This window comes from Ambystoma mexicanum, chromosome 3p (assembly GCF_040938575.1).
Source record: "Ambystoma mexicanum isolate Mex_15411 chromosome 3p, UKY_AmexF1_1, whole genome shotgun sequence".
Taxonomy (NCBI): Eukaryota; Metazoa; Chordata; class Amphibia; order Caudata; family Ambystomatidae; genus Ambystoma; species Ambystoma mexicanum.
In genome coordinates, this window is record NC_090925.1 from 633,878,196 (window position 1) to 633,904,756 (window position 26,561).

The following is a 26,561-nucleotide window of genomic DNA, read 5'->3' on the forward strand; positions in this document are numbered from 1 at the left end:
GCCCGCGGTTGGCGAGTGTCCAGACGTGGTCCAGACGAGGGGAGGTGGCGAGCCGCTTGGAGGGGTGCACGCAGTCGAACGGCCCCGCATCAAGAGAACTTGGTGAGTATGCCACACCCAACAAGCAATGTGAAATTGTGAGGGAGGGGGGAGGAATGGAATAAGGGAGGTTGGAGGTGTTACCAAGGTGCGCAGGGAAGATTTGATAAATTAGTGTTGACGGTGAAGTGAATGGTAGCTGGACAAGTGCGAGAGCAGTCCGCTACGCTACGAAGAAGGGTGGGCGGAGCACGAAAACATCACGTGCAGCCGCTCGTAGACACTGATTGGCCTAGGTCACGACCACCTGTAAGGGTGTGTGTGTGTGTGTGTGCGGTTTCCTACGAATTGGCAATTATAGATCAATGAGTAGATGAGGATCCCTATTGATCGATCAGAGAAACTCGATAGATAGATGACGTTTTCCTGTAGGCGGTAGCTAGCTGGTTGCTTAATACGGAAGATAATTGGCTGGTTAAGCCCTCCTGTTGAGGGGCGTATCACATGCGAGGCGACGCAGTGTGTGCAGTCTGATTATATTATTGATTACCTTGTTCCAGGCGTAACAAGAGGACAGCTGTGGGGTTAACGGGGATAAAATAGCAAAACTTATTTCGAGCTTTCTGAAATGTGAAAGGAGCTTACCGGTAGTTTTGGAAGAGGTCGGTGACGTCACCAGTAGGGCTTTCATAGGATACCTCGAGCACGAAGCATTGTTGAAGAGTGGTGGGGAAGAGAATAGTGGTAAGGGAGTGGACACGGAGGTAAACGGTAACGATTATATCGGGGCAAGGTGGAGAGGGGGACGTGACCGCGCACGGAGAACGCCGGCCACGACGAGTAAGGAAAGAGGAGGAGGGGTGAAATAAAGTGGGAAGGCTGTATAAGCACGTCACACAGGGCACGCAGCCGCAGGGGGCTACGTGCGCCTCGGCCGTAGAGGGGCCGTAACGGTGTTAGGAGAAAGAAGCAAAGACAGAAAAGAATACATGATTGCAAATGCTATATTTTATTACTTTCTTTTAGCGGACGATCGCAAGTCCCCAAAATTACGGGGCCAGGTAAAACATCTGAAATTGTATAGCGTTCATTATTAGCAAGATAACCACTACCATATCGAGGGAGGATAACAACACAGTGTTACTATGTGACACGGGACAGGATCGGGAGGGTGGGGGAACACCCTCACTACCCCGCTACAGCATATTTGTAAAACAATGTCACCCCATAGGGAGAAACTGATTAAATACAGCATAGAGGGACACAGGGGACGGACAACAAAATGACAACACCCTGGCCGCCTAATGGCAGTTTCGATCCATATGTCCAACACTCACTACTGACCCATCTACATAACACATACAAGGGGAAGAAGTTGACACACCATGTGGAGGTGTTTAACTTATGGAGGATGTTCCAGGGGTCCCGACCAGGACCGACCGGAATGTTCACTGTGGGGGAAACAAAGGAGGAGAAGAAGGTTAAGGAGGAAGAACAGAATGGGGAAAAAGAGAGTGAAAGCACACAGTGCACGGGGAAAGGACAAGAGGGAGGAGAAAAGAGTAGCAACGTAAACGAAACAGAAATAAAAAAGGAACAGGGCGACGACATGCCCTTAGCGAAAGTAGTGAAAAAGGAGGAAGGGGGGTTATATCCTATAACGGAACTACGAGAAATAGTGAGAGAACAATTAAGGGCGGCTGAGGGGTATTCGGAACCAGCATACAGCCCACCACCATATACAGCTACAGGTGGCTACACGGGAGGGGAGGCGACAAGTACGGTAGGGTCAACTTATACGAAGATGCCCGCAGGGGAAGGGAAGACTAGCGAAGAACAAATTGCAGCAATAGGACACGATGAGTGGGTAGCTGCACAGGTGTTATTAAAATTGTGAGGTTCATTAACAGGAGAAGAGAAGGAGGTAGTAAGGAAAATGAACAAGGACAATGTGAGTAAGAGCGAGATAAGAGGGGAAGGGGGAAAAAGGAAGGAAGGGGAGCTGTTACGAGAAGAAGAAGAAATTTTGGAGGAACGATTAGCGGAGTTAAGGAATGAGCAAAATGCACTAATCAAACAGCTTGAGAGGGAGGAAAGAGAGAGAAGACGAGAAAGGAAAGACAGTAAGAATGAGTTGGAAAAAATGAGGGAACGAACTGAAGAACGAAAGAGGGAAGCTGAAAGGGTGAAGGCAGCAGCAGAAAGGGTATCTCGAGCAGCACAGCGCGACAAGAAAAGGGAGGAAGAAGAGAAAGAAAAGGAAATGGAAATATGGAAGAGGAAAATACTATCAGAAACGACAAAGAAATACGAAGAAGGGAGGGTGATAGAAAGCATATTAGAACGGGAAAGAGAGAGATGGGAAAGGAGGAGAGATCAGGAAAGGCTATTGGAAAAGATGAGTAGTGAAGTAATGGAGGAATTAAAAAAGAAAAGAGAGGAAATGGGTGGAGAGATAGTAGAGAAAAAAGAAGGTGAAAGAGGAGATAGGAGAGGGGAGAGTGAAATAAGGAAATATGTACGCAGGGACACAGAAGTAGCAACAACATCAGCACAAAAGGGGAGCAACTGGTAAAGAAGAAACGGGAGGAACGGATTTAATAGATTTAAAAACAGTGACGATTCGGGTGAAAAAGACAGATTGGGGGTTGTCGCTCCTGGATGACTTTTGCAGCGAGGAAGAAGAAGAAATGGAGAGAGAAGGAAGAAATAGGGAAAGGGAAAGCTTAGATAAATTGTACATCACCCGGACCAACAGGGAATCACCATGGGCCTGCAGAAGGAAGGAAGAACTGGGGGGAAGTGAGGGAGAAGAGCAAGGAATGGCGGGAAGGCACACACGTGCAGCTACACCCTCATCAACCCGTCCAACATGTTCCACCACCCCCACTCATCCCGTGCAACATGTCCACCTACACCCACACCCGCCCCTCACGAACACACACCCTGCGCTGGCAGGCTTAGAGATCTCCCTGGACGCAGGCAGGAAGAACGAATACACACGCCCACATCAAATAAAGGAAATGATAAACAGAGGGGAAGAGATGGAGGGGAAACAGCTACGAGCAGGGGAAATATGGACATAACAGACGATGTAGACGACACGGAAGAAGAGGAGGGGTATACGGACTCAACACCGGGAAACCCGGGGGGTCAGATAGGACACAACATAATGCCACTTTTGGAGAGAGGGGGGGTTAGACCACAATACGTCCCTTGGAAGCATGCAGACAAGGAAAATATAAAGTGCAGGCTCCCATCACTAAGTGGAGGTGCGGGGAAATGGATATATGAGATGGAAAAACACACTGCAGGACAGAAACTGGCAGTAGGAGACGTGAAGGGCCTACTAATATCAATATTGGGGGATGCAGCAGATGACATCTGGAAGAGAGCGGGCTTCCCCGGGGTCACAATAACAAACACATCACACGACGGGGCGCCATTCGCAAAACTGCAGACATGCATTATGGCAAGCACTGAGGGTACAATACCCAGACACATCAGACATAGGAGCAATTACATCGCGCAAGATGCGTGAGAACGAAGATCCTGTTGATTATATCCAGGAAATTCAAGAAAAGTGGCGTATGGAAACAAGAGAGCAGTGGGACAAGACACCAGCAATATTTTACCATATACTAATAGAAGGGCTCCGGGAGGCGCTGCAGAAACAATTGAAGAAAGTAGTGGGGATGGAAGCAAAGGCTTGGCCGGAAATACAACTGACGATAGTACATCATTGTAGGACATGGCAAGAAAAGATGAAACAAAAGGAAGAGGATAGGAAAGCGGAAGAGGCTAAATTAGTGCAGAAAAAACTGACTAAGTACACGATGGAAGGAGCACTAATAACTACACCCACAACAATGACACCAAACCCCACGCAAGTAGTGGCCGCACAAGATCCCTCCCAAATACAATCACCACAAATGATAGCACAACAGCTACCACCACCCCCACCATATACGACTAATATGGGAGGAGGATACTCAACACCAGGAGCTGGATATTATAATTACAACAGGGGAAGGGGAGGAATGATGAGGGGGAGGGGATACGGCTATAACGCACAACAGCAGGGGGGAGGATTCAGAAGCTTCTACCCCACTGGGCAACCAGTATACCAGGACAATTCAGGAAGTTTCCCATGGCAGACCAGGGAACCACCTGTATGTTGGATTTGTGGATTGTTAGGACACATGTGACGCACATGTAGAATGAGACCCTCCACACAAGCGTGGGGAGAACAGGGACAACAAGGGCCTACAAGGGAACAGCAGGGTTACCAACAACAGCAGGTACTGCCACAGGGCAGCACGCAGCAACAGTTAGTAACGCAACAACAGCCACAGACATATTCACAACCGCAACAACAGGTAGCGATATCACAACAACACCAAGTGCAGCAAGTACAGCAGCCCACTCAAATTCAGGACCATAAGGTAACCTCCACCAATACACAGCTACAGCAAACACTACTGGGAAGGGTGAATGTCCTGGGACAAAACCCTTACACAGGAAGTAGTCAATCATTATACCCACAATAGGACAGCCCACAGACGTCCTTGGTGTGTCCCATCCTGTCGGTAACACCTAATAGTGCGGAGGAACCACGCATAGAGGTAACGATAGGTGACAAAAAGTTATCATTCCTTGTTGACACTGGGGCAACCCGGTCTTGCATAAGGGAAGGTAAATTTAAGATGTCAGGTGAGGCCATGAACACCCAAGGATTCTCTGGGGCTAGGGGGTTGGATCCCTTTACTGATAACATCTCCTTATCAATAGGGGATTATGACATGTCCGTCCCGCTCCTATATTCAAGGGAGTCGCCAGTAAACATACTTGGGAGAGACATAATGAGCAGGTTGAATATGACAATCTCCTTCACGGAGGACGGCATAATTTGTTCCACCCCTGGAATAAACATGCTCACTGCACGGCAAATTATGCAAGCATACTGTGGGCAGACGGTGACTCGGGCTGAGCCAGTAGATGGCAAACTGTTCCAGTACGGAACAGACATGGCATTCGCATGGATGCCAGGAATAGAAGGGAAGATCTGGAGGAGGCCAGCAGCCTATCTGTTCAGACCTGAAACACCAGCCAATGAACCAGAAGGAAAGGTGATTTCAGTGAGCATCGAGAGCATTATAGCGACTGATGATTATATCGCAGTACATGCCCAAGACCGGGAAGAAAGAGCATGGAGGGCAGTGATAGCGCTGGCTGAGGGATGCAAGCTCACCCAGGTGTCCGATGAGGAGCTCTTTTCAGAAGACAAGGAAGAGGGTGAAATGGTATTTATGATGAGTGTAGATATATGGCTAAGAGTGACATACAAGCAAGTGGCACAGAAAATTGCCATGGCACTTGAAGCACCCGCATCTACCCCAGTTCCCTTTTACGAGGAAGATATGGCAAAAGTTCCAACATCACTGTGGACCACTAGTCCCTATGACGTGGGTTGCATAAAGAGTATCAGGGGAGTAAGAATAAAACTGAAAAAGGGTGCAATACTCCCTAGAGTGAAGCAATACCCTCTATCAAAAGAAGCAGATGAGGGCATATACGAATCAATAACGGCCCTTATAAATAACGGCATACTGGTACCATCAGAATCACCATGTAACACGGCCGTGTATCCAGTGCGCAAAGCTAAAGGAGGGTCTTGGCGTTTCATCCAGGACCTCAGGCCCTTGAACAACATTGTAGAAGCAGAATACCCCATAGCAGCAAACCCGGCCACCATATTATGTGGAATTCCAGCAGAGGCCTCACGGTTTACAGTAATTGACCTCAAAATACCTTTTTCTCAATACCCCTGCATCCAGATTCACAAGACCTGACAAGCTTCACGTACAGAAACACAAAATGGAAACACACCAGGTTACCACTAGGGTACTGCGAGTCACCCTCAATTTTCAACAGAGTAATACAGATGGACTTGGGAAACGTTGAATTGGAAAGTACGGTGCTGCAATATGTTGACGACATAATAATTTGCAGAACAAGCGAAAAAAGATGCAGGGAGGACTCATTGAAAATGCTGACAATATTGGCTGAAAAGTGTTACAAGGTAGACAAAGAAAAGTTACAGTACTGTCAGGAACAGGAACATTGGTCAACTGATATCCCAACACGGAAGAAAGATTGCACCACAAAGAGCACAGGCTATATCAAACACGCCATTGCCACAAACAGTGAGGGAGCTGCAGCAGTTCCTGGGATTGTGCAACTACTGCAGAGCATGGGTTTTTGATTACAGCTCATACATAGGACCCCTACTTGAAGCATTGAGAGAAGCAAACAAGGGGGAGAAAAAATTGAGGTGGACAAGGGAAATGAAGGAAGCATTTGACGAGTTAAAAGACGCGATATCAACTGCTCCGGTACTGGCCACCCCAGATTATGAACGACAGTTCCTTATCTTTTCACATTGCGACTCAGCAGTAATGAAAGCAGTGTTGGCTCAGAAAACAAGCATGGGATACAAGCCAATAGCGTTCTACAGCGGTCACTTGGACCCTGTTATGTTAGGTCATTTCCCTTGTGAACAAGGTCTTGCCGCAGCTGCCTTCGCAGTAGAGAAATCTTCATCTATTACAATGGGGTGCCCAACCACACTATTCGTGGAGCATGCACTATTTGCAATATTGAACAAACCTAAGTCCACACTAACCACGCAGAGGGCGTCAGGTTATGAGATCATCTTATCTAGACCAGAACTATCTATTGTTAGATGCAGCACAGTTAATCCTGCAAGGTTTATAGCGGAAGTTGTTGAGGAAGGTGACTATGCTCACGACTGTACACAGACTACTGAAATGTACTCATGTACTGGAAAAGTTGAAGAGGATGCGCTAAATGGAGGAGAGCTCTTGTTCATTGATGGGTCATCGACAATAGACCAGAGAGATGGGATAAGGAGAACTGGGGCAGCAGTTGTAAAAATGACAGAAGAATTGGTGTGTGTCCCGGTGAAATGTGTACAGTTACCTCAGCATTATTCTGCTCAAGCAGCAGAATTGGTTGCACTGATCTTGGCGTTGAAGGAAAGCTTTGACAAAAGAGTTACTATATATTCTGATAGCGCATATGTCACGTCAACTGTCCACTCGGGGTTGACAAAATGGCGGAGAAGGGGGTTTAGGAGAGCTGACGGCACCCCAGTGCAACATGCTCTCTTGTTAGCTGAATTAATTGAAGTAATAAATAATCCCCAAGAACCAGCTTTGGTCAAATGTCCCGCACACACTAATGGAGAAGATCAGATCTCAAAAGGGAATGAAGCAGCAGACGCACATGCCAAGTATGCTGCGTATTTTGGTGAAATATGGAACCCCCCAGAGTCAGAGAGAGGGAGAGGGAGGGGGATAGCTAAAGAGATGTTGATGAAAGAAGGGTACACCCATCTCCCAGCCACACAGATAATGAAATTACAGGCGGTCACACCAATGGCAGAAAAGGAACTATGGGTAAAAAGAGGATGTACAATGTCGCCAACTGATGCACTATGGCGTCAGGGTAACACTGGAAAGATGGTCATGCCATTGGCACTATTGAACACCGCCCTGGGCCAGCTCCATCACCCAGCTCATACAGGGAAGGAAGTTATTGCAGCACGAATTAGGGAAGACTGGTTTTGCCCCGAGCTAAATTCTCATGTAACAAATTTTATCAGCAACTGACTTACATGCCAACAATTTACGGCCGGTCACACGATGCAAGTGATAAAAGGTATTATACCCCGGCCAGAGGGACCCTTCCTGCACATTCATATTGATTACGTTGATATGATCAATGTATGTCAAGGAAATAGATATATGATTGTAGTGGTATGCCCATTCTCCAGGTGGATTGAGGCAGGACCCTGCCACATGCGGATGCTTTCAGAGCAGCTAAATTTCGAGTGAGGGAGGTTTTCCCCAGGTGGGGAGTGTGCGAAGTACTGCGGTCAGATAACGGCCCGTACTTCGCTAATGAAATGTTTCAGCACATCACGTCCTTACTGAACATCAAGCATACATTTGCGTGTGCATATCACCCGCAGGCCAACGGTATATGTGAACGCCTGAATGGCCTATTAAAGGAGGCAATCGCAAAGATACAGCAAACAACAAAGAAGAGTTGGCTGTATTGTCTTCCGCTAGCTCTATTTGAGCTAAGGAATAGGCCAGGGTCTGACCACCACCTCACTCCTCACGAGGTGGTGACCGGACGTCAAATGCGCCTTCCTCTAATGCCAACATCAAGAGCATTCACAGACTATGAAAACACTGCAACTGTTCTTGGTGATGAAATGTACCAATATGTGTCTTCTTTGATTACTAGTGTAGCGTTTGTATCTCAACAGCTCGGGCGCACGCGGGGCGGGTCTAAGAGTTACCAACAAGAAGACGCCGACAAAGAATTGGAAAAGGAAAGACTCTGCAAAATTGCTAAAGGTGACCACGTGCTACTCAGCAACTTCAATAGAAGGTGGAACAACCCATGCTTCACTGGTCCCCACTTGGTAGAGGAGGTATCTACGAGAGCGGTGAAGTTGCAGGATAAGCGTGCTTGGAATCACCTACACGACGTGAAGATCTGCAAACTCCAGACCCGCCCTAGCGTTACTGACAGGGCCATTGGAAGAACAGCGACAGCATTACCTACGGAGAAGGAGACGTCTACCACAGCTGACAACCTTAGTATCACTATACCCTATCACCCCCCAGAGTCCCCAGAGACAAGTACTGAAATAGACACTGGGCATTTGCACACCGCCCATCCCATGATCACGAGATCAAAGAGTAAACAGACTTCCATCAGTTGAACCCCAAACCCCCTGCCCACTACAGCCACCACCCAATTGAAGGACATTGTTTTGCGCACATACACATGTAAACACTTGTATGTTTTCTTTTTTCTTTCCCGCACATGCAGGTACTGTGTGTAATTCTATTGTTAAGAAAATAGGTAACTAACAGCGTACATTGCCCAGGAGTAGATGCTACCCACAGACCATAACTACCCTGAAGCCCTATCACACCAATTTGTATATCACATAAAAAGGCCAAAGTACCTAAAAAGAAGGAGGGTACGTGTTTACTACACCGCATTTATTTTGGCCATAGAACAATCAATGCCCCATCTTCACCAGCACTTACCTGCTCTAAGAGATAGATAGCTTAGATTGGCGTGGGAGCAGCTCTTCGCCTGGGCACTGAACGACTACCTGATAGGGAGGGCTTGATAACGACAACTAACCATAATAACAAGCGTATTGAGAATTTTCAGGCGGGCAACTTTAACGTTGCAAGAATAAGCTGTCGGACTGCAGCAAGGTAAGAGCAAATGCCGGTGAGACTAGCTTTTGTAATAAAAATGATAGGGGTTTTGGTCATCACTGGTCTATTGGCTGCCACTGTATGGCAGAAAAGTTATGCTATCAATATTATGGCTGCACCCAAACCTAATGTACCCCCACCCACGGCTGCAACAGGTGTTACGTCAGGTGGTACTAGCAACCCTCCACATAAGGGAAGTAGAATTAAACGCAGCACATATTCAGATAATAAGGGTATTGATAATTACATAACAGATTCAGCACACGTTTCGAACAACATGTGGTACCAGCACATGACCCAAATAGGTAAGCAGACAACAGAAGACAGCTGTTATGTCTGCTCATTGATCCCATACGCTATGAGCGCTTCTCGAACATTCGTCGCCACAGAGATAGAAGAGAAGACGGCACGATGTATAATATATCTGGCACTATTCCAAACGAGAGGGTGATTTCAAGGAACGGTGGTGAGACTGGTGTGGAAAACGGGAGACACATATCCATACGAAAACAACTTCCTCAAGTCATATTTGAGTTACCACAAGAGCAGTTTGCATGCTGAAGCATTCAGATACATGACAAGTGGTCCTGAAAAGGGAGAAACGAAGAAAGTGACACTACAATACCTACATTGTGACTGGTACGCCACTGAAGTTCCTGGTACACAAGGCTGTTGGGAAAGACCACTGGTAACAATAACAGGAAAGGTATACATGAACAATAAATGGGACATAGGAGTGGTTAGCAGCAACATGGTAACAAGAGAAAATATTACCACCATATATGAACATAATAACAGATGTTGGACGATATGGGGCAAGTACGTACCCATGCTGACATGGATGGAGAAGGATGAAGACCCAATGAGCATACTGCCGCTGACTGCGCCCAAGCTATGCTACCAACACAGAGGAGATGTGGAAGTGGGATACAACACCAACTGTGCAATCGTGTTAGAGTTACCAGAGGGGGGAGCAGGAACAGCAGTGTTAATGGACAACTACTGGGCCTGCGGAAATAAGGCATATCACACCCTGCCCCTGCTGTGGAATGGTATATGCACAATGGTACACATTAATGTACCATCACTAGTGGTGCCCCAAAAACATGTGAACATGGCTAACTTCCCCAAAATGGATGAAGGAAACAAGAGGAAGAAGAGATCGGTACAATCTCAGAGGGGGTCGGACAACGACAACAACAACAATAATGTCCTGAACAGGAAAAAGAGACAAGGAGAACCTCTGACAGGAAATTACCTGTGGGGAAGGTCGGAAACAGCACTCACTTCAATCCCACCAGAACACAGATTATTCAGTAGAGCCGCAATGTTCTTCTCGTCAATAATACACCCTGGACTACAAGCTTATGCAAACGCTAAATGGCTCCAGATAACCCGATGGGAGCTGATGATGACAATTAATTCAACAGTAAACGGATTCAACGCGATAAAAGAGGAACTACGAGCGGTGAGGATGGTAGCACTACAGAACAGATATGTATTGGATCTCCTTACAGCGATGGACGGAGGAGTTTACGCAAAGATAGGACAATCATGCTGCACATTTATTCCTGCTAACGATGCCGACAATGGTACTCTCACCGAAGCAGTATCACAACTGGCCCAGATGCACTCTAAAATGATGGAAGAAAGTAAAGGAGTGAAGAAGGATGATAGCTGGTTTTCATTGTTATGGTCATGGATGCCATCATGGCTGTCGGACGGGCTGAAGATTATAGTTGGATGTATAATACTGGCTGGGGCTGCATTGATTATAATAAGGTTCTGGAAAGCCCGGAAGGCACGCACTACAGACAAAATTATCGAAATGGATGGTATGCACCCCTTGATGCCAACTGATGATGACCAGCACACAGACACAATAATAAAGGAAAGAGAAAAACTGCGCAAACAGATCATCACCAACCACCTGGACCCGCCATCCCTGAAGCTCGAAAACCCAAGAAACCCGAGGAGCTACTCGGGAAATGGGTATACTGCACACCGGGAGGAAGTTGTATATATATGTATTGGTCATTTGAGGATCATGTCAACCACTATGGACACCTGGGAGGAGTAACTAAAATATGGAGAGTAAGAGGAGATAAGGAAAAGGATATGTTTGTGGTCGACAAGTCGACCAGAGGGGGGACTGAAGTGGGAGAATGGGAGAAAAGACTCCCCCCACTCTCCTCGCGCCCCTGGCCTAGAGGATCACGACCCAGACACCCGCCACCAGATGAATTTGCCTATCTACCAGACGATCAAATACCCTGGTACAGGAACATACGGATGTGCCCAGCAGCCTGCCCGCCAGCCTGCCCTGCTCAAGCCGACACCTGCGGCATGGATGAACTCGACTAAGCCCTTCAACAGTAAGGAAACACATCGTTAGAGATGCCATGATGACCTACCCAACTGTCAAGACCACCCGTGCAACCATGCACACTGGACACCCCCACATCAATCCACACGAAGAACATACTCAGTGCTATGACGTAGGTGACGGACACACCCACTGACGTGCATCTTTATTATTTTTCACATAGGTTTTTTGAAATGCAGAAACGCAAAGCACTCATCTAAATGCTTGCTGACGCTTCTCCTGACCCTTGCATTGTGATGAAAATACAACGAAGACATGATACCGCCTATGAAGCAATGTGATACCGCAACTTAAGTGCCGCGCATTAAACATCCCCACCTATGCACCAGGCCCAAGTAGGCCGCAAGCAAGAGCCTCCACGAACATTGGACGAGCAAGAGTACAATTGCTGACCCTGCAGAACGAGCCCACCGAGAACTGACAGCCAAGGGAGCGATGTTGCAACTTGCATGCTACCAGCCGACGCCAAGGTCACACCTGCAAGCAAAGCCAGACACGCAGTGGAAAATACAACTTTAAATGTGCAGAATTCTGCCTCAACCACGGTCTCTCCTCACGTGACCAAGCCAAACCTGACAGGGTGCCAGACCCAGGAGGGAGAAGTCGCCTGGGTCCCACGTTTGAGACACAGGCTGCAACAATGAAATGACCCAATGGACACCTACAGCGATGGGAATGGTCTGCTCTCAGGCATATGAGCAAATCCACGCATTGTCTGCACGAACAAATAGTTACATATTGTTGCAAATGACAGGTACACCGCGAGCTGGGAACAACGATTGTCCCAGGCTGGGGGGCTCGCGAGTGGACCAATTAGAACATGGGGCACTCATCACTGACGCCATTAACATTAGCCAATCATTAGGGGTCTTTGTGTAACAATTTTCAAGTATCTAATAGAAGGGACAACCCAAGTATACCACCTGACTGACCCTTAACCACTAACAGCGTTCTCTATACGTATGCTATACTAACCCTACCACTCGAGGAACCAATCCAGAGCGGCGATAGGTTTTTTGCTAACTTTCCCAGGTGACGCAAGTAGCGCGTCATACTGAGGCAAAAAGGGGCCTGCGAGCCCCACAAATTTCGAGAGTCTGGACGGACGCGTAAGATCCTAGACCCATCCCTGCCGTTATTCAATAAACAGCAGAACCACCTTGCTTCTTGTGTGTGTCTCATACTCATTTTTGGGATACGCGGGAGGAGTTGGGGCCTCCCAGCCCGGAGGTCCGCGGAAGGCCCAGCCGACCGCGGGAGAAACCCCCCGACACCTTTGTTGCAGCTATCATCATTATAATCCTAGAGTAGCTTGCTCTTGCTCACATTTCACTGACTGATCCAGAGTGCCAAGAGATGGTGTGTGTAGCTTTAGAAAAACCTCGATCATGTACAAGTCGATTTGCAGTTAGACACTTCCAAATTATTTGCAGTGATCCTTGATCAACAGCATTTTCCTGACTAATGCCTTTTCTTCCCTGCTATTAGTAGTGGACCACATTTAATTAGACCAAAATGCACATAGCCCCAAAAATACTCATTAGGCTTTTGCCAGACTTCAGCAGGTTGGTTACCAAGTCTAGCTGTGCTGTGCCTTTAATTGGCTAATCTGTTACAAACATGCTTCTAAAGTAGATTCAACAAACTTGATTGTAATTTTGGTTTGTAATTTTATTTTTATTTATTGGACATTTGTAAGGCACCAATAGAGCAGAAAGTGTTTCAAAGCGCCACAAGACAAAGATGGGTGGAAGGGAGGCACAGGGGAAACAACAACAATGATGGTCCTACTAGGCCTCGTGAAATTTGGATCGTGCAAATGGAGTATAAGTACATGGGGAAGGAAAGATGGGGGCAAGGAGATGGAATAAGGAGAGGGTGAAGAAGGAGAAGTGCAGAGGGAGGGGCCCCAAGGGACTCGGCAAGTTCAAATGGGAGCCCGGGAGGGCAAGTGCCAGGGAGAAGATGGCGGTAGGGGTCAATAGTGTGTGGACGTGAGTTGACCAGCCTCAGAGGCAAGTCAGGGAAGGGTGCCTGAGGTCAAGGGGTGGTAGGAGGGTGTGCGAAGGGAGACTGGTTGAAGGAGGGCCTGAACCCAGTAAGACTCATAAGGGAGCACAGACAACCAGTTAAAGTGGCAGGAGGAGACTAGCAGCAGTACAGGAGAGAGAAGATGGATGAGAAAAGGAAGGTCTTGAGAAGGTTCCAGAAGTTAAGGAGATCAGGCTCAAGTCCGGGAGGGTCAGGGAGGCCATTCCAGAGGGAGGCTCCTGCTGAAGACAGAGATCCACCCCCACTATCTGCTTTGAGGAACGCCTGATCTGCTGAGAGTTGGTGCTAGAGGACTGAAGGATTCTAGCAGGGAGGTATTTAGGGAGAGAAAGTTGGATGTAGCAAGGTCACAGGCCCCAGAAGACCTTGTGGATGATGCAGGGGGTCTTGAATTTGATCCTAGCAACCACCGGGAGCCACTGAAGGGATTTTAGGGGTTGAGAGATGCAGGCTTGGGCTTGAGGCCAATAATAAGTCTTGCCGTCCTGTTCTGGATAGGTTGAAGAGGGCAGAGGGAGGAAAAAGGCAGATTAAGGAAGAGGCTGTTTCAGTTATCAAGCCTTGAGAGAACCAGAGCTCTGGAGACAGAATTCCTGTGGGAACGTGAGGAAAGGGAGGTGAAGATGATAGTGGGTCTTCTTGGCAAGGTCAGCAATATGAGGTGAGGAGAGAGAGGAGTCAAAGATGACACCCAGGTCTTTAGCCTCACACGAGGGTGTGGGGAGGGGGGCCACTGAGGGTGACCAGAGTGTAGGAGGGAAGGATGGGATAGGAGTCCTAATGAGAAGGTTCTCAGTCTCACTGGCGTTAATGCAGAGATCGTTAGCAGTGCACCATGTCTGAATAGCGGTCATACAGTCAGGAATGAGAGAAGAGGGAGCAGAGGAAGTGGAGGGAAGCTTTGTGGGATATATTGAACCACTCAACGCATTACCCCACATCACTGAGCTGCAAAATTGCATTTTGGCAGCAACAGAAAAATGGCTGCACCATCTTGCCTCGCACATTTAAGCAAAATGGAACTAGGGGACACAATGAAAAAGTATGCCAGTGTGTTCTGATACATATATAATTTTTATTTATTTTTGTATTTTTAAAGCACTCACACAGCCCGCAGGCATCAAGGCATTGTTACAGGAATTGTTTGTTTTTTAGTTGTTTAATTGTTTTTTTGTTTTTGTCTTAGTTGCGTATTTATAACACACTTAAACACCCAGAGGTATCTAAGCGTGGACCCGGGGATCAAACCTGTATTGCTGTGTGTCATTTTGCTTCCAAGGCGAGAACGTTGCCACTGAGCTATCCTCCTGGGACAATATATATGGAATCAAGGGAACCAGCAGCATTGCATTGCTACAAATGCCAACAATTCCCCTTCAGAATGAAAAATGTTCACCCTTTCAAAATGCTGCTTTGGTGCGAATTCCACCTGTCTTTCTGAAACCACTGTGAGTAAAAAGGCCCAGTTAAACCAACTCTCAGAGAAATCAAAAGCAACTTAATTCTTCCCTCGCACGGGAACACACGTTTATTTCTTGACAAAATCTATCCAGGCAAAGCAGTTCAAAGAGACTTTTTACTCTCTGAGCCAGGTCAAGGATAAATGTATCTATATTTTAGATAAGAGTCCTGCTGCAAGGAAAATGACTACAGCTGCCAAGACAGTGGCAATCTGAGGAGCTGCAAACTGAATTAAAGAAAGAAATGATAGCAGTTTTTAACGCATGTGGAAACAATGGGCTGTGTTGACTGAAGAGAAAAAAATGACCTGTTTAAAACTCAATTGTTAATGAAAGCCTGCTTAGTTAGCAATGTACAGGAATTATGTTAGTGGTGACAGTACACACATAGGATATCTTCTGTCATAGGTTGGTTTAATTCAAGACCCAAAGTTAGAAATTAAACAGTTTAAAACACATAGGCTGGAGTTGCATGCTCTCAGAAAAACCTGTTATCCCAGTTGCCAGCTATGAAACTCCTCCAAGGAAGGGAGATACAATCTCAATCCAGGACACATCAGTGCGAAGTGCCAGCTTGAAAAACTTTGAATGGGATAGGACAATGAAAGTTCACATGCTCATCAGACATTCGTCTGTGCTCCATGCTTGGACAATAGCAGTCCTGGGACACTCACCTGTCAAGTGTGAAGGGACCATAAAACCTTCAATTAAGACTGGAAACCCCCTTGCCTGGAAGGAAATGACAGTTGCTTGCAGTTGAAGTAAGAAAAAAAAAACAGGATCAAGTAACAAAGGGACTGCCTTTTGGTGCTAGAGACTATGCTACTAAGAAACTCGAAGACTTTATTTCTGTTACAAGAATTAGCAAAAACTTAAAAAGGTTGCAGTTTTAAACCTAATTTTGTGGGCTATCTTTTAAAACTTGATAGAACGCATTGCCGCATGGGGAACAGAGGTTATGAAAGATGACAGATTCCAAGGAAAGTATTAATGTAGCAAACGTAAAATTGTGTACATACATCCCTGGGAACAATTCACATTTGTGTATAAAATTGTGGAATTTTAGGCCAAATCGTTGATGTGTAAAATTACCAAAATGTGTCAGAAAGGCGAAACAAGGTTGCAGAGATTTGAGGATTGGACTGAAATGTGATGCACATAATATGTGAACTGTGGGTATAATTTGCCAAGAGATTGCAAGTGTATAAATGTATGTTTTTGGAAAAATCAGATTTTAAGTAAAGTAAATGTGGGAGTTTCTGGAAATTGTAAACCTCACCTCATATACCTGACATCATCCCCTTAGAAATCCAACCGAGAGTGAGGAGGAGACTAGCTCCCTGCCCAATCCAAGTAGTTTAGGGGCGGGCATAGTTAACCCTGCCCTGACCCAGCTTCTACATTGATGTTGATGATATAAATAACGGTCCCTGACAAGACCCTGGACACAGACTGATTCCTGCTTTCCTACGTTGGCGTCCTGTTCCTGTCTGTTTCTGTCTTCATCTTGCATCTATCCATCTGAACTCCAGATCCCAACCACAAGGCCAAGCATTGCTGATTCTGCTTCAGCTAGGCCTCAATTCTAAAATAATCCTAATAACCAAGGGAAACACTGTGGTGTTTCGGTAAGCATCCTGAATTAACCTAGCTTGCCACTCACTGCATGCTGCTGCCATCTTGCTATCCTGATGCCCTATCTTATCCAGTAACCAGAATTGCCAGTCCAGAAGAACTATCCTTTGATATCCAGTCCATGCTGACCCTTTCCCGCTGATTTTGTCTGGCTGCTCTGTGTTAGACCAGATCTGTGTGGCGACCAGAACCGCTGACTGTCCAAAATCAAAAATAACAATGAACTGTGAGTATCAAAAGGAAACATAGAAAATCATAGTATACCTTGCCCTGTCCTTAGTTCCAATCTCTAAGTCATCCTATACTTATCCTGATAACTTGTAATGTTGTCAACATCATGCTTGCCACTCTGTCTTTGATTCCTTGTGCTAGCGCCAACATTTTTATAAATTTTTTCTTGTAAAATCCTGAGCTATTAATCCTGTTTGGAGTGATCGGGCTGGGTCCGCCAGGGCAGACATGGAGGTTCTAGGGTTGAACTCATGAGTCAACCCCGGGGCTTTCTGTGTCTCAATCTGGTAGCCTAGCCTGAATGCCCAAAGGTAGAGTACAACTGTCCTTGTCATAATTGATTTCTGCACCTACGTTGTCTCAAAAACCGTGTCATTTGCCATATTTCACCCGTTTTTATTAAAAACCGTTTTGGTAAATTCAGTCGGGAATTGCAAAAGTGTGTTAAATTTCCAGCGTGTCATTTTGAATATAAACTGTTTTAAATCTTCCATTTAATTTCAAATTGTATACTTTGGCTCAATCCATTGTTTGTGATTGCTAGTATCTTTCAAGTGTTGCTCCAGTAAAGAATTGTCTTTGTTTCCAGCGTTTTAGACACATTAATTCATTTATTCAAAGTGTCATTTTAGCATTACCAGGGTTTAAAATCTGTTTTTCTCTCTTGTTTGGGGAGGGAAAGTCGGATTTTAATGCTGTTTTCCATTTGTCATTCCCGATTACCTGCTGTTTCTGTTTATGCACTTAGAATGTATTATTTGTGGGTTGTGGGAACGTTGCAGGGGGAAATCCTAACTCAAGTGCTGTCTAAGAAGAAGTTTAAACTAAGTGCATTGCTTACATTCCTATTGTTCTTATCACCCCATTGGTGATTGCTGCCCCATATAAAAATGTGTATGATTTCTTTTAATTTTCAAATAAAAAAATTAATATTAGATTTTATAACCAGCCTGGTTCATGGCCCATTGGGACCCGGGGTATTTGAAAAGGGGGTATGATGTGAGTGGTGTATCATCTCAATATTGAATCTAATCTAACCTAAGCATTTCAATTGCGCACTGCACACTGGGCTGAGACTAAGGTGTACATCGCCTGATTGAAATCCTTAACAGCTTAAAGGAGAGCTGTGTGTTGTCAGCATAACACTGGAAATGGGGAGAGAAGGTGGAGATCCTTTGGGCAAGAGGGTCAACGTAAATGTAGAAAAGCCACGGCGAGAGGATAGAGCCCTGTGGGATGCCGCAAGCCGAGAGTAAAGTGGCAGAGAGAAAAGGGCCCAGTTGGACTTGGAAGGTCCAATTTGAGAGGAAAGTGGTCAACCAATCCAATGCCCAGTCTGAGATGCCCCCGGTATCACTGAGCTGATTTATGAGGATGGAATGATGGACCGTGTCAAAGGCAGAGGCCAGATCAAGAAGGATAAGGGCAGAAGGAGTGTTGGAGTCAAGGTTTAAGAGCAGATCATCATAGGTTTTCAACCAGAAGTTGGAAGCTTTTTCATCCAGGATATTTTCTTTTACATTTTTCGTTTTTACCATGGATAAAAAGGGTGATGATTATGGGAAGAGAAAACAATCTAAAGAAGATTGTGGATGTGATTAAAACTTGACCTTTTAATCCCTATATGTTTAAAAATATGCCTTAACGAGGGAGCAAAAATGTATGTCATACAAAAGTCACTGGCCACCTCCATTCTGTACATAGACACAACACACCATTTCTTACTCGCCAATAGTCAAATATCACTAGCCAATGGCTAGTGGTGATTGCACATTTTGCACCCTTCTTTGAATGCAGCATTTCGACACATTTTATTTAAAGATTCTACATTTTCTTGGAGCAAACAACCCCTCTTAGAAGGGTTGGGCTCTTCAGCTGCGCTCGCTCGTTCAGTAAAATATAGGGTCACTTTGGAAAGAAAAAAAAACAGGGCCAATTATGGCTTCCAGTCCAGCCCTGGCTGCAGCGTGATCCATGCTATGGCTGCCACTGGAGTACGTGTACTCTTGAACAGTGTCTACCACCACCTGCATGAATTTGGACAGGGTGCCTACGTTGGTAATTTCTCTCATATTGACTTAAAATAGTTGTTTGGTTTATTTGATGGAACAAGCTCAATCTGCTTGTTATGTTTCATAGAAATGATACCCTGTTAATAGTAGATACATTATTTATATAAAGACTGGTGACAAAACCACAGTATGATCATTTAGAATGCAAGACAGAACAGCATCCATCGCAGAGTTCATAGGTTAACAATTCCTCAAATGAGGAACAGTCACATCTGAGATCACGCTGAAAGAAAAAAGAGGAGCAATGATGCCGGCCAGTAATGACGGGTTTTTGAACAGCTTGGCGCTTGTTTTTCACTAGGAACGAAGCAGCGCTATAGTTCTGTCTAGGGATCGTCTTTGTGAGCCACAATGAACGCTTGCTATACATTAGCATGAATATCAGAAAACAAAGAGTTGGAAAACTCAAACCCTGGTGTGGGCACAGCATGCCACTCCGTAGACAAGCCTTCGAGCCATGACGCTACCATGGGGGACTTAGGCAGAGTAGATAATCCTATTAACATAACATAATCATGGCTTGGGTGTACTTTGGAACCACTAGAGGAGGGGTAAAGGTCTGGAGTAGAAGTTACCACAAACGTTGATCCTGGCAGTACAGATGGCATTTTGCAGGTGGGTTATTTTGGTTTTAAAAAGGGAATGATGTGGCACAATCTACAGTGCCACCAATCCTGGCCCCACCCTTCTTGGACGGCATATGGGGCATTATTGGGGGACAAGATATCCCTAACCAAAAAGGATAGAATGCAACCGACTCATTGCCAAGTCTGGGTGGCCGGATGCCGAAGCCCCATGCAAAGCGGTCTATCATATGGGGGTGCTTGCCTAGTGCAGGGAGAGATCCATGTTAAGAGCAGATAATGTGGCGTACCAGCTAGTTGCCTAGAGAAGGGGTATGCTTTTATGTTAAGTGGAAGGAGTGATATTACATTTCAAAATGGCTAGGGGTCATACTGGTCCAAAATCTATCTCAGGTTAAATTGGGACCGCATCAAGACCCAAAAGGTTATGTATTATATTCACTCTTTGTTTAATTAATAATTGCTCCTGTAAACAATACAGATCGTCGATATGTGTCTTGTCCTTGAAGAGGCCCCTGTAATGCAATGTTCAGCAGAACTAACATATGGTTTTAATAACAATAGCATGCATTAAATATATCAAACATTCATATCTTGGTCACAAATGGCATAGTGACTTGAGGTATGTTCTGTATGTACTGAATAATATCCAGAAACAGTGCCTTTGTAAACATGTGGCCACTGTTTGATGTCCACCTCTTGCTAAATACCAATGTGGCCAGCAAGCAGTGACCACACGCTGGAGAGCAATCAGTGCAAGCAACAATAGACACCAGCTCTCTACTGTTAAATTGATTGAAGACTTTGAGTATTTAACATGAGAGTCCTGTAGGGCTGAGGAAGAGTCAGTCACATTCCACTCATACCTCAGTTGTGGATGATTATGCCCCAACACTGAGTTTAGTCATATCCAAATTACCCAACAGAACCCCTTGTGATCACCAGCAATCAAGAACCTACCAGAGCACTCGGTTTGGAGAGGGAGAAAAGGGGCACTTCAATGGGACAGCCACATCCAACGAGTTGGTGGTAGATCTCTCTCCTCGGCAGGGGCCTCCCTCTGGAACAACCTTCCTGCTCCCTGAAACTTGAGGAGAACCATCCCCGGTTCCGGAAGTACCTCAAAACCTTCCTCTTTGCTTCTGCGTTCTCTCCCCCTCTCCCCTGCTGAATTGCTGGCTGAATCCGCACTGGCAACCTGGCCATTCTTTCTGACCTCGGGCCCAGGCCCCGCCACTTGGCCACCTGCAGTGCCTCACTGGCAACCCCTGCACCTGGGGACTGTATTCTGTATCCCTACAGTCCCCCTACCAGCACTTATGTCTGCTCTTACCTTGCACTTGCCACCATCCGGCCGTTGTATTTATCTACTTATTCTACTACCCCATGTACTGCACTTTCCCCTCTCCCTTCCCCCATGCACTTTTCCCTTTCCCCCTTCCCATGCACTTGCGCGATCTGAATGACACCTGGCCTAGTAAGATGGTTGTCTGTCTTCCCTCTGTTCCCCCGCCCTTGTCTCGTCGCGCCTCGAAACACTTGTGTATAGGCGTGTTTTAAATGCCATATCATATCATATCATATCATATCCTCATCAAACAAACAAAAAACACTGTGCCAACATTCACATGCACATGTGATAGTTACAATTTGTTCTACTCACCAGAGGCCGCATGGAGGAGAGTTCCCACGGGTTCTGCTCCGTCTACGGGAGGAAAGAAGAGGCGTGCTAAGGACACAGTAAAAACCACCACCAATTTTTACGGCCTCCAAGGGCGCACTTTAATTTCTAGGATAATTTTAAATCTTCTGTTGTGTCGGTCATAAGTACATACAGCTGTGAGTGAGGAAAGTACAAATACACATAGTTTGGGTTTCAAAGCTCTGAAGTTATATTTGTGTAGCTGTGTCCATTATTCATTGGCCTTTTTCTAAAGGGCTTTGTAAGAACTGACCTAATATGATCATATTTGAACTGGTCCAGGCCCGAGTTGGGAATGGTGATGCCTGTCATCGTGGGACCAGCCAATTGACCCCACTCAAAGGTGAGAGTAACAGACTAGGAAGTGAGGGGGATGAAAAGAGTGAAGTGCACTAAAGAGAGAGTGAGTAAAGGGAGAATGTGACAGAGGCACTGTGGACCACAGGGAGGGCCAACCCTAGGGAGGGAGAATTAGAGGAAACAGAGTGAGGGGGTATGCATTCCTTTATGCTTGACTGGCCGCTATGCATTGAGGCCCAATCAAGGACTCTGGTTGTGGGCCATTGAGAATGTGGTGATGTCATGAACTAAAGGTGGACTCAACGAACCAGCTTACACAGCAATGTTGCCCATAGAGTTTCAACACAGCGCCATCTCCTGGCTCCAGAGGGAAAGACTTACCCAGTCTGTAGACAGAGCTGATGTCTGTCTGGGCTAGGTCATGCAGGAAGTCAATGGCGGCACATCCAACCGCAATTTCCTCTTTGGGAAGGAGAAGGGTGGACTTCTCTTGCTCGCTTAGGAATGACCCGTGCTTCTCCCTGAAATAAGAGAGACAAAGGAAGATCACCCGCTGATACACCTGGAGAGCAGCATGCTGCACTGAGAGGTTCAACTTGTATTAAACAAAGATACGACAGGGTGAATTATCCTTGGCACACAACTATCCTGCACAACTGAAAAATCTCTACAACATCAGAGCGTGCAGCACCCACCTGGAAATGATAGTTGAGACGTGCACTCAAAGGTGCCCCTTCTCTGGGGGCTGTGTTGGACCTTGCACTGCTTTTCCTCCACTTATCCAACACCAGCACAGTTCGCTAGCACCAGAAGATCAAAAGTCATGTTCCTACAAGTGAAAGCCCAGTGAGTGCCCACTCCCAAAATAACGTGCTATTCAAAAGCAAGCTGGAGTAAATGCCCATTCAAAATCATATGGTATGTGAATAAAGACAAGGTCCTGAGACATTGGCCCTCATTATAACTGTGGCATTCCGGAAACAACGTGCCGATAATTCCCATTACAAATGACCGACACTGGCCTGCAAGCAGCCAATACCGATATACGATCTGCAGGAATTGCTGCAAGAAAGAGCCTTGGCCAGTGCTACAATCAAAGAGTATCCTGGGGATGGAAAAGACAAAGAAAAAATAGAACTGTGCCAATTGTTAGTAGAACATGCTTCAAGGGCGTACTCAGGGCCAGCCTTATCGGCAGCAGCACCCTGGGTGAATTGGCGCTTCCCCCCACACCCGCACGCCTCTGGTCAACAGGGTGCAGGGTGGGGGGTAGGATGCACCACAATTTTTTTAACCTCCTTGCTCCGGCGTCGAGAGTGAGGAGGTAATAATGTGAATAGGGTACTGATGCAGAACATCAAGACCCTATTGTTATTAAATGCACCCTGCCACCGTGGGCGCATTTAATAACAAAAGGGCGCCTGCCGCGCCTTCTAACACTACGCCAGTCCTTGTAAGACTCCCCCGAGCTGGCGTGACAGGGGCATATGGTGCCCTGGGTGGGCATGGCGCCCTGGGTGGGCATGGCGCCCCGGGCACTCGCCCGGCCCGCCCTGCCCTAAGGCCAGCCCTGGCCGTACTTATTCAAGCAGTTCATGACAGGCACTGCTAGTAACAGACTTCTAAATGACTGCATTAAAAGGTGTTTTAGGAGTGCTGTAGTGAAACATCACCCAGAAACCCTTATTATGGACCAATCCTTTAACTTCAGGACAGGTTAACTGTAAAAAACCCTCTCCCACATGCCACCCCCAAGAAAACCCATTCCCTCAAAGGATTCAGAACCAAGCAGTGGTAATGTGACTTACCATCAAAAGGCAAGGGCACATATATCAGTCTTGAGCTTACAGGACTGGCTCCCAATGAGACATATAGACTTACAGATAAGTAGTTAACTACAGAAATATAATCCTCAAAGGGTCTCCTTTTGACAACGGACAGAGACCAAAAGTGAAGCTTGAGTTGCCTATAGTTTAAAGTGATCCATCTTATAATTTTACACTGTGTATGGACCACACGTGACCTTTTCCAGACCTTGCACTATTTCCAGGTACCAGGATTGTAGGAGGTGCAAAGGGGAGAAATGAGGGAACTATATGCAACCTAACAATAGCAGGATGCCTCTCACGTAACCCCAAGGTATCCCAACAGGAGAAAATACAATACTTGAATGAGAAAACGATGCATCCCTCATCCGTGATGTCACAGTGGTTATGAATTCCAAAAATCTGCTGCTATGACATCACTGAAGAAGGACACAGGATAATGAAGGTGAAACAATTTAGCAATACATCCCAATCGGGATGAGCATTACCGGTCAGGGAAAGCCCTAGGGTGCATGTTAACTTGAAAAAACAACATGGCCACCATGGATCAAGAAGAAGGGAACTGCACATAGTCCCTTCTCCCTTTCCATGCTGGCCATTGCTGTGATGGAGCTGTGCCAGCACATTGTTCAAAGCACCAGCGAGGGATGAAGGAGCACAAGGTAAGTGGGGAGGTGGTGAGAGCGGGAGGGGATTATGGAAATTGGGGTGGGGCTAGGAGAATGTGGGGGATGACCTCATTCTGAGCATCTTGATTGGCTGGGAGTCTGCCAACAACCCCCCCACCCCCGCACCAACCGCCTACCAGGTACTAGTTGCTAATAGCTTCCTATGGAGGCCAAACCCAACAAGGAAGACATATAAACCATTTTCCACCATGTATACAGCTTTCTAGGCCAGGGACCAAAGTATCTTTAGAAGCAGACATTAACCAGTATTGTCAGGCATTAACCCAGACCTAACTAAACTCACAACACCTGTCAAGAACAGCAGCAAAATGCACTGAAATATCAGTGTTGAGACACTACTTTTTAGGAGCTGGAGACTGCTGAATGTGCAGGCCACATTGTTGAGTCAAACCTGCACATTAATACTTCCTCTTTAGCTCAGTAGTGATTGTGGTCCAAATTTTCAAGACCCAACAAATACAACGCAATCATGTAACATTTGACAGAAAGCCTAAAGGTGGCATCAATTAGCAGGTAAACTGGTGCTGATGTCTGGGCAGAGGCCATGACCTGTACAGTGACGTCCTTTGCTAAACACCGAAAAGTGATGCACACTATTTATGGTTGTTCCTCTTATGGTTGTTTGCAATTTTGAGTGAAATATTTTTTGGGATCGATTCATGCCAAATTGATAACTTTTTAGGAAAACGCTTAGGTTGGTTGCATGTCTTTATATCGAAAATGTTATAGTGAAAAACACAAATATCGAGTATTTTATAACAAAAACCTGTATACCGAATGCATTTAAAAGAAAATGTTTTAGCACCCTTAAAAACACACCCCAAACATTTCCCCAAAAACTTTACCCCACCCAAAAATACGTTTGGTATACAGTTTTTCGTTATAAACGTACTCGATATATGTGTGTTTCAATATAAAATTTTCCATATAAACACTGCATACCACTTAGGTCGTGTTCCTCTTTACACGTTTTTTTTCCTTCAGTTTGATAATGCTAATTGTTAGATTAATAATACAATTTGTGTATTTAGAACACGTCCCTAATTTGGATGTTTACTTTACATTGCCTCTTAAGTGCATTGATTCTAGATCGCGTGAGGCCTGCTGTCCCCACCTTCCATGGCAGAGCTATGCTGGCAGACCTATGGTGAGTGAAGTGCTAATGCAAGGAGTCCTGACCACTGCTCCTGGTCAGGCCCACCGCAGAAGGAAGACGATGGATTCAATGTCAAGCACACTATGCCACTGGCCACTCTCTCACCCTTGCCTTGCCATGCCAGTGGTATACAGTTTAGGACTGCAGACAAGGGTTAAAGGGATTGTTACCCCCAGTTCTGCATGGCGGCTGAGTTCAAATGGGGGGAGTGATAGTATAGTGAAAGCCATTGAGTGTCTTAAGTCTTGTGAGCAGAAAATAATTGACTGTTTATAGTGATACTTAGTCCAATATTTGGAAATGGATTATGTTATGATTAGCTCTGCCTGCAAGAGAGTGGAATGTTGAGATGGAGCATGTTTACCCATGAGTGAGTGTTCCAGGGTGGTCAGTTGAAAGATGCAAGCCCTGAGAGAGGATGCCGGTGTGTGTCCTATTTTCCCCATGACTTATCTGACTTAAGGAATTGTAATTAATAAGCCCAAACCAAGTAAAGAACTTACAGTTTACATGAACTTGTCGGAGTCATTTGTAGCCGGACCTAGAACCCAACAGATTACAATCACACAGGATGCTTTCAAATAGCTCTTGGCTTCATAGTACATGAGCAAAGGATGCGTACATGGTGAGTAAAGGAGAAGGCATGCATAGTCCTGTACAGATATCACAAAACTAGTGCACAGGAGTCAGGCAGGCAGGGACACTGGCCCACTCTGAGGCAGTGTGATCATGTACGGAGTAACAAGACCCATCAGAGGGATCTCCCATCTAGGAGGCTTGGCTGTAGCGGAATGTATGGGTCTTTCTCATAGTACTGGATCTAAGAGGCAGCTAGTGGATTACGGAGGGGATTTCTTTCAAGAACTCTCCTCCGGGGAGATCCCAATGATGTGGTCACAGCTCATCTTCCTGCCTCAGGCAGCTGTCAGATGTTGTTTGCACACTTTTCTAAGTCTTTCTCTGTCTTGTTCTGGGAAGCCCAAGACCAGAATATGACAGTCGATCACCTTGCCTGGGGCTCCCAGAGTTCTTTAATCTTGCATATATATATATATATATTCAGTGAAAAACTTTGTTAAAGAGACGTTATGGTT

At 45.9% G+C, this 26,561-nt stretch overlaps 1 protein-coding gene across 3 annotated transcripts in view; it reads right to left on the reverse strand.

The window, feature by feature from the left end:
- The window catches only part of SH3TC2 (SH3 domain and tetratricopeptide repeats 2), a 665,994-nt gene that overhangs the window by 105,272 nt on the left and 534,161 nt on the right, over positions 1-26,561 (reverse strand). For all 3 annotated transcript variants that reach the window (XM_069651388.1, XM_069651386.1, XM_069651387.1), the window contains exons 10-11: positions 22,178-22,317; positions 21,458-21,499 (exon numbers count right to left, since the gene is read on the reverse strand). In XM_069651388.1, coding sequence (XP_069507489.1) covers positions 21,458-21,499; positions 22,178-22,317 — 182 coding nt within the window. The remainder of the gene's footprint in view (positions 1-21,457; positions 21,500-22,177; positions 22,318-26,561) is intronic.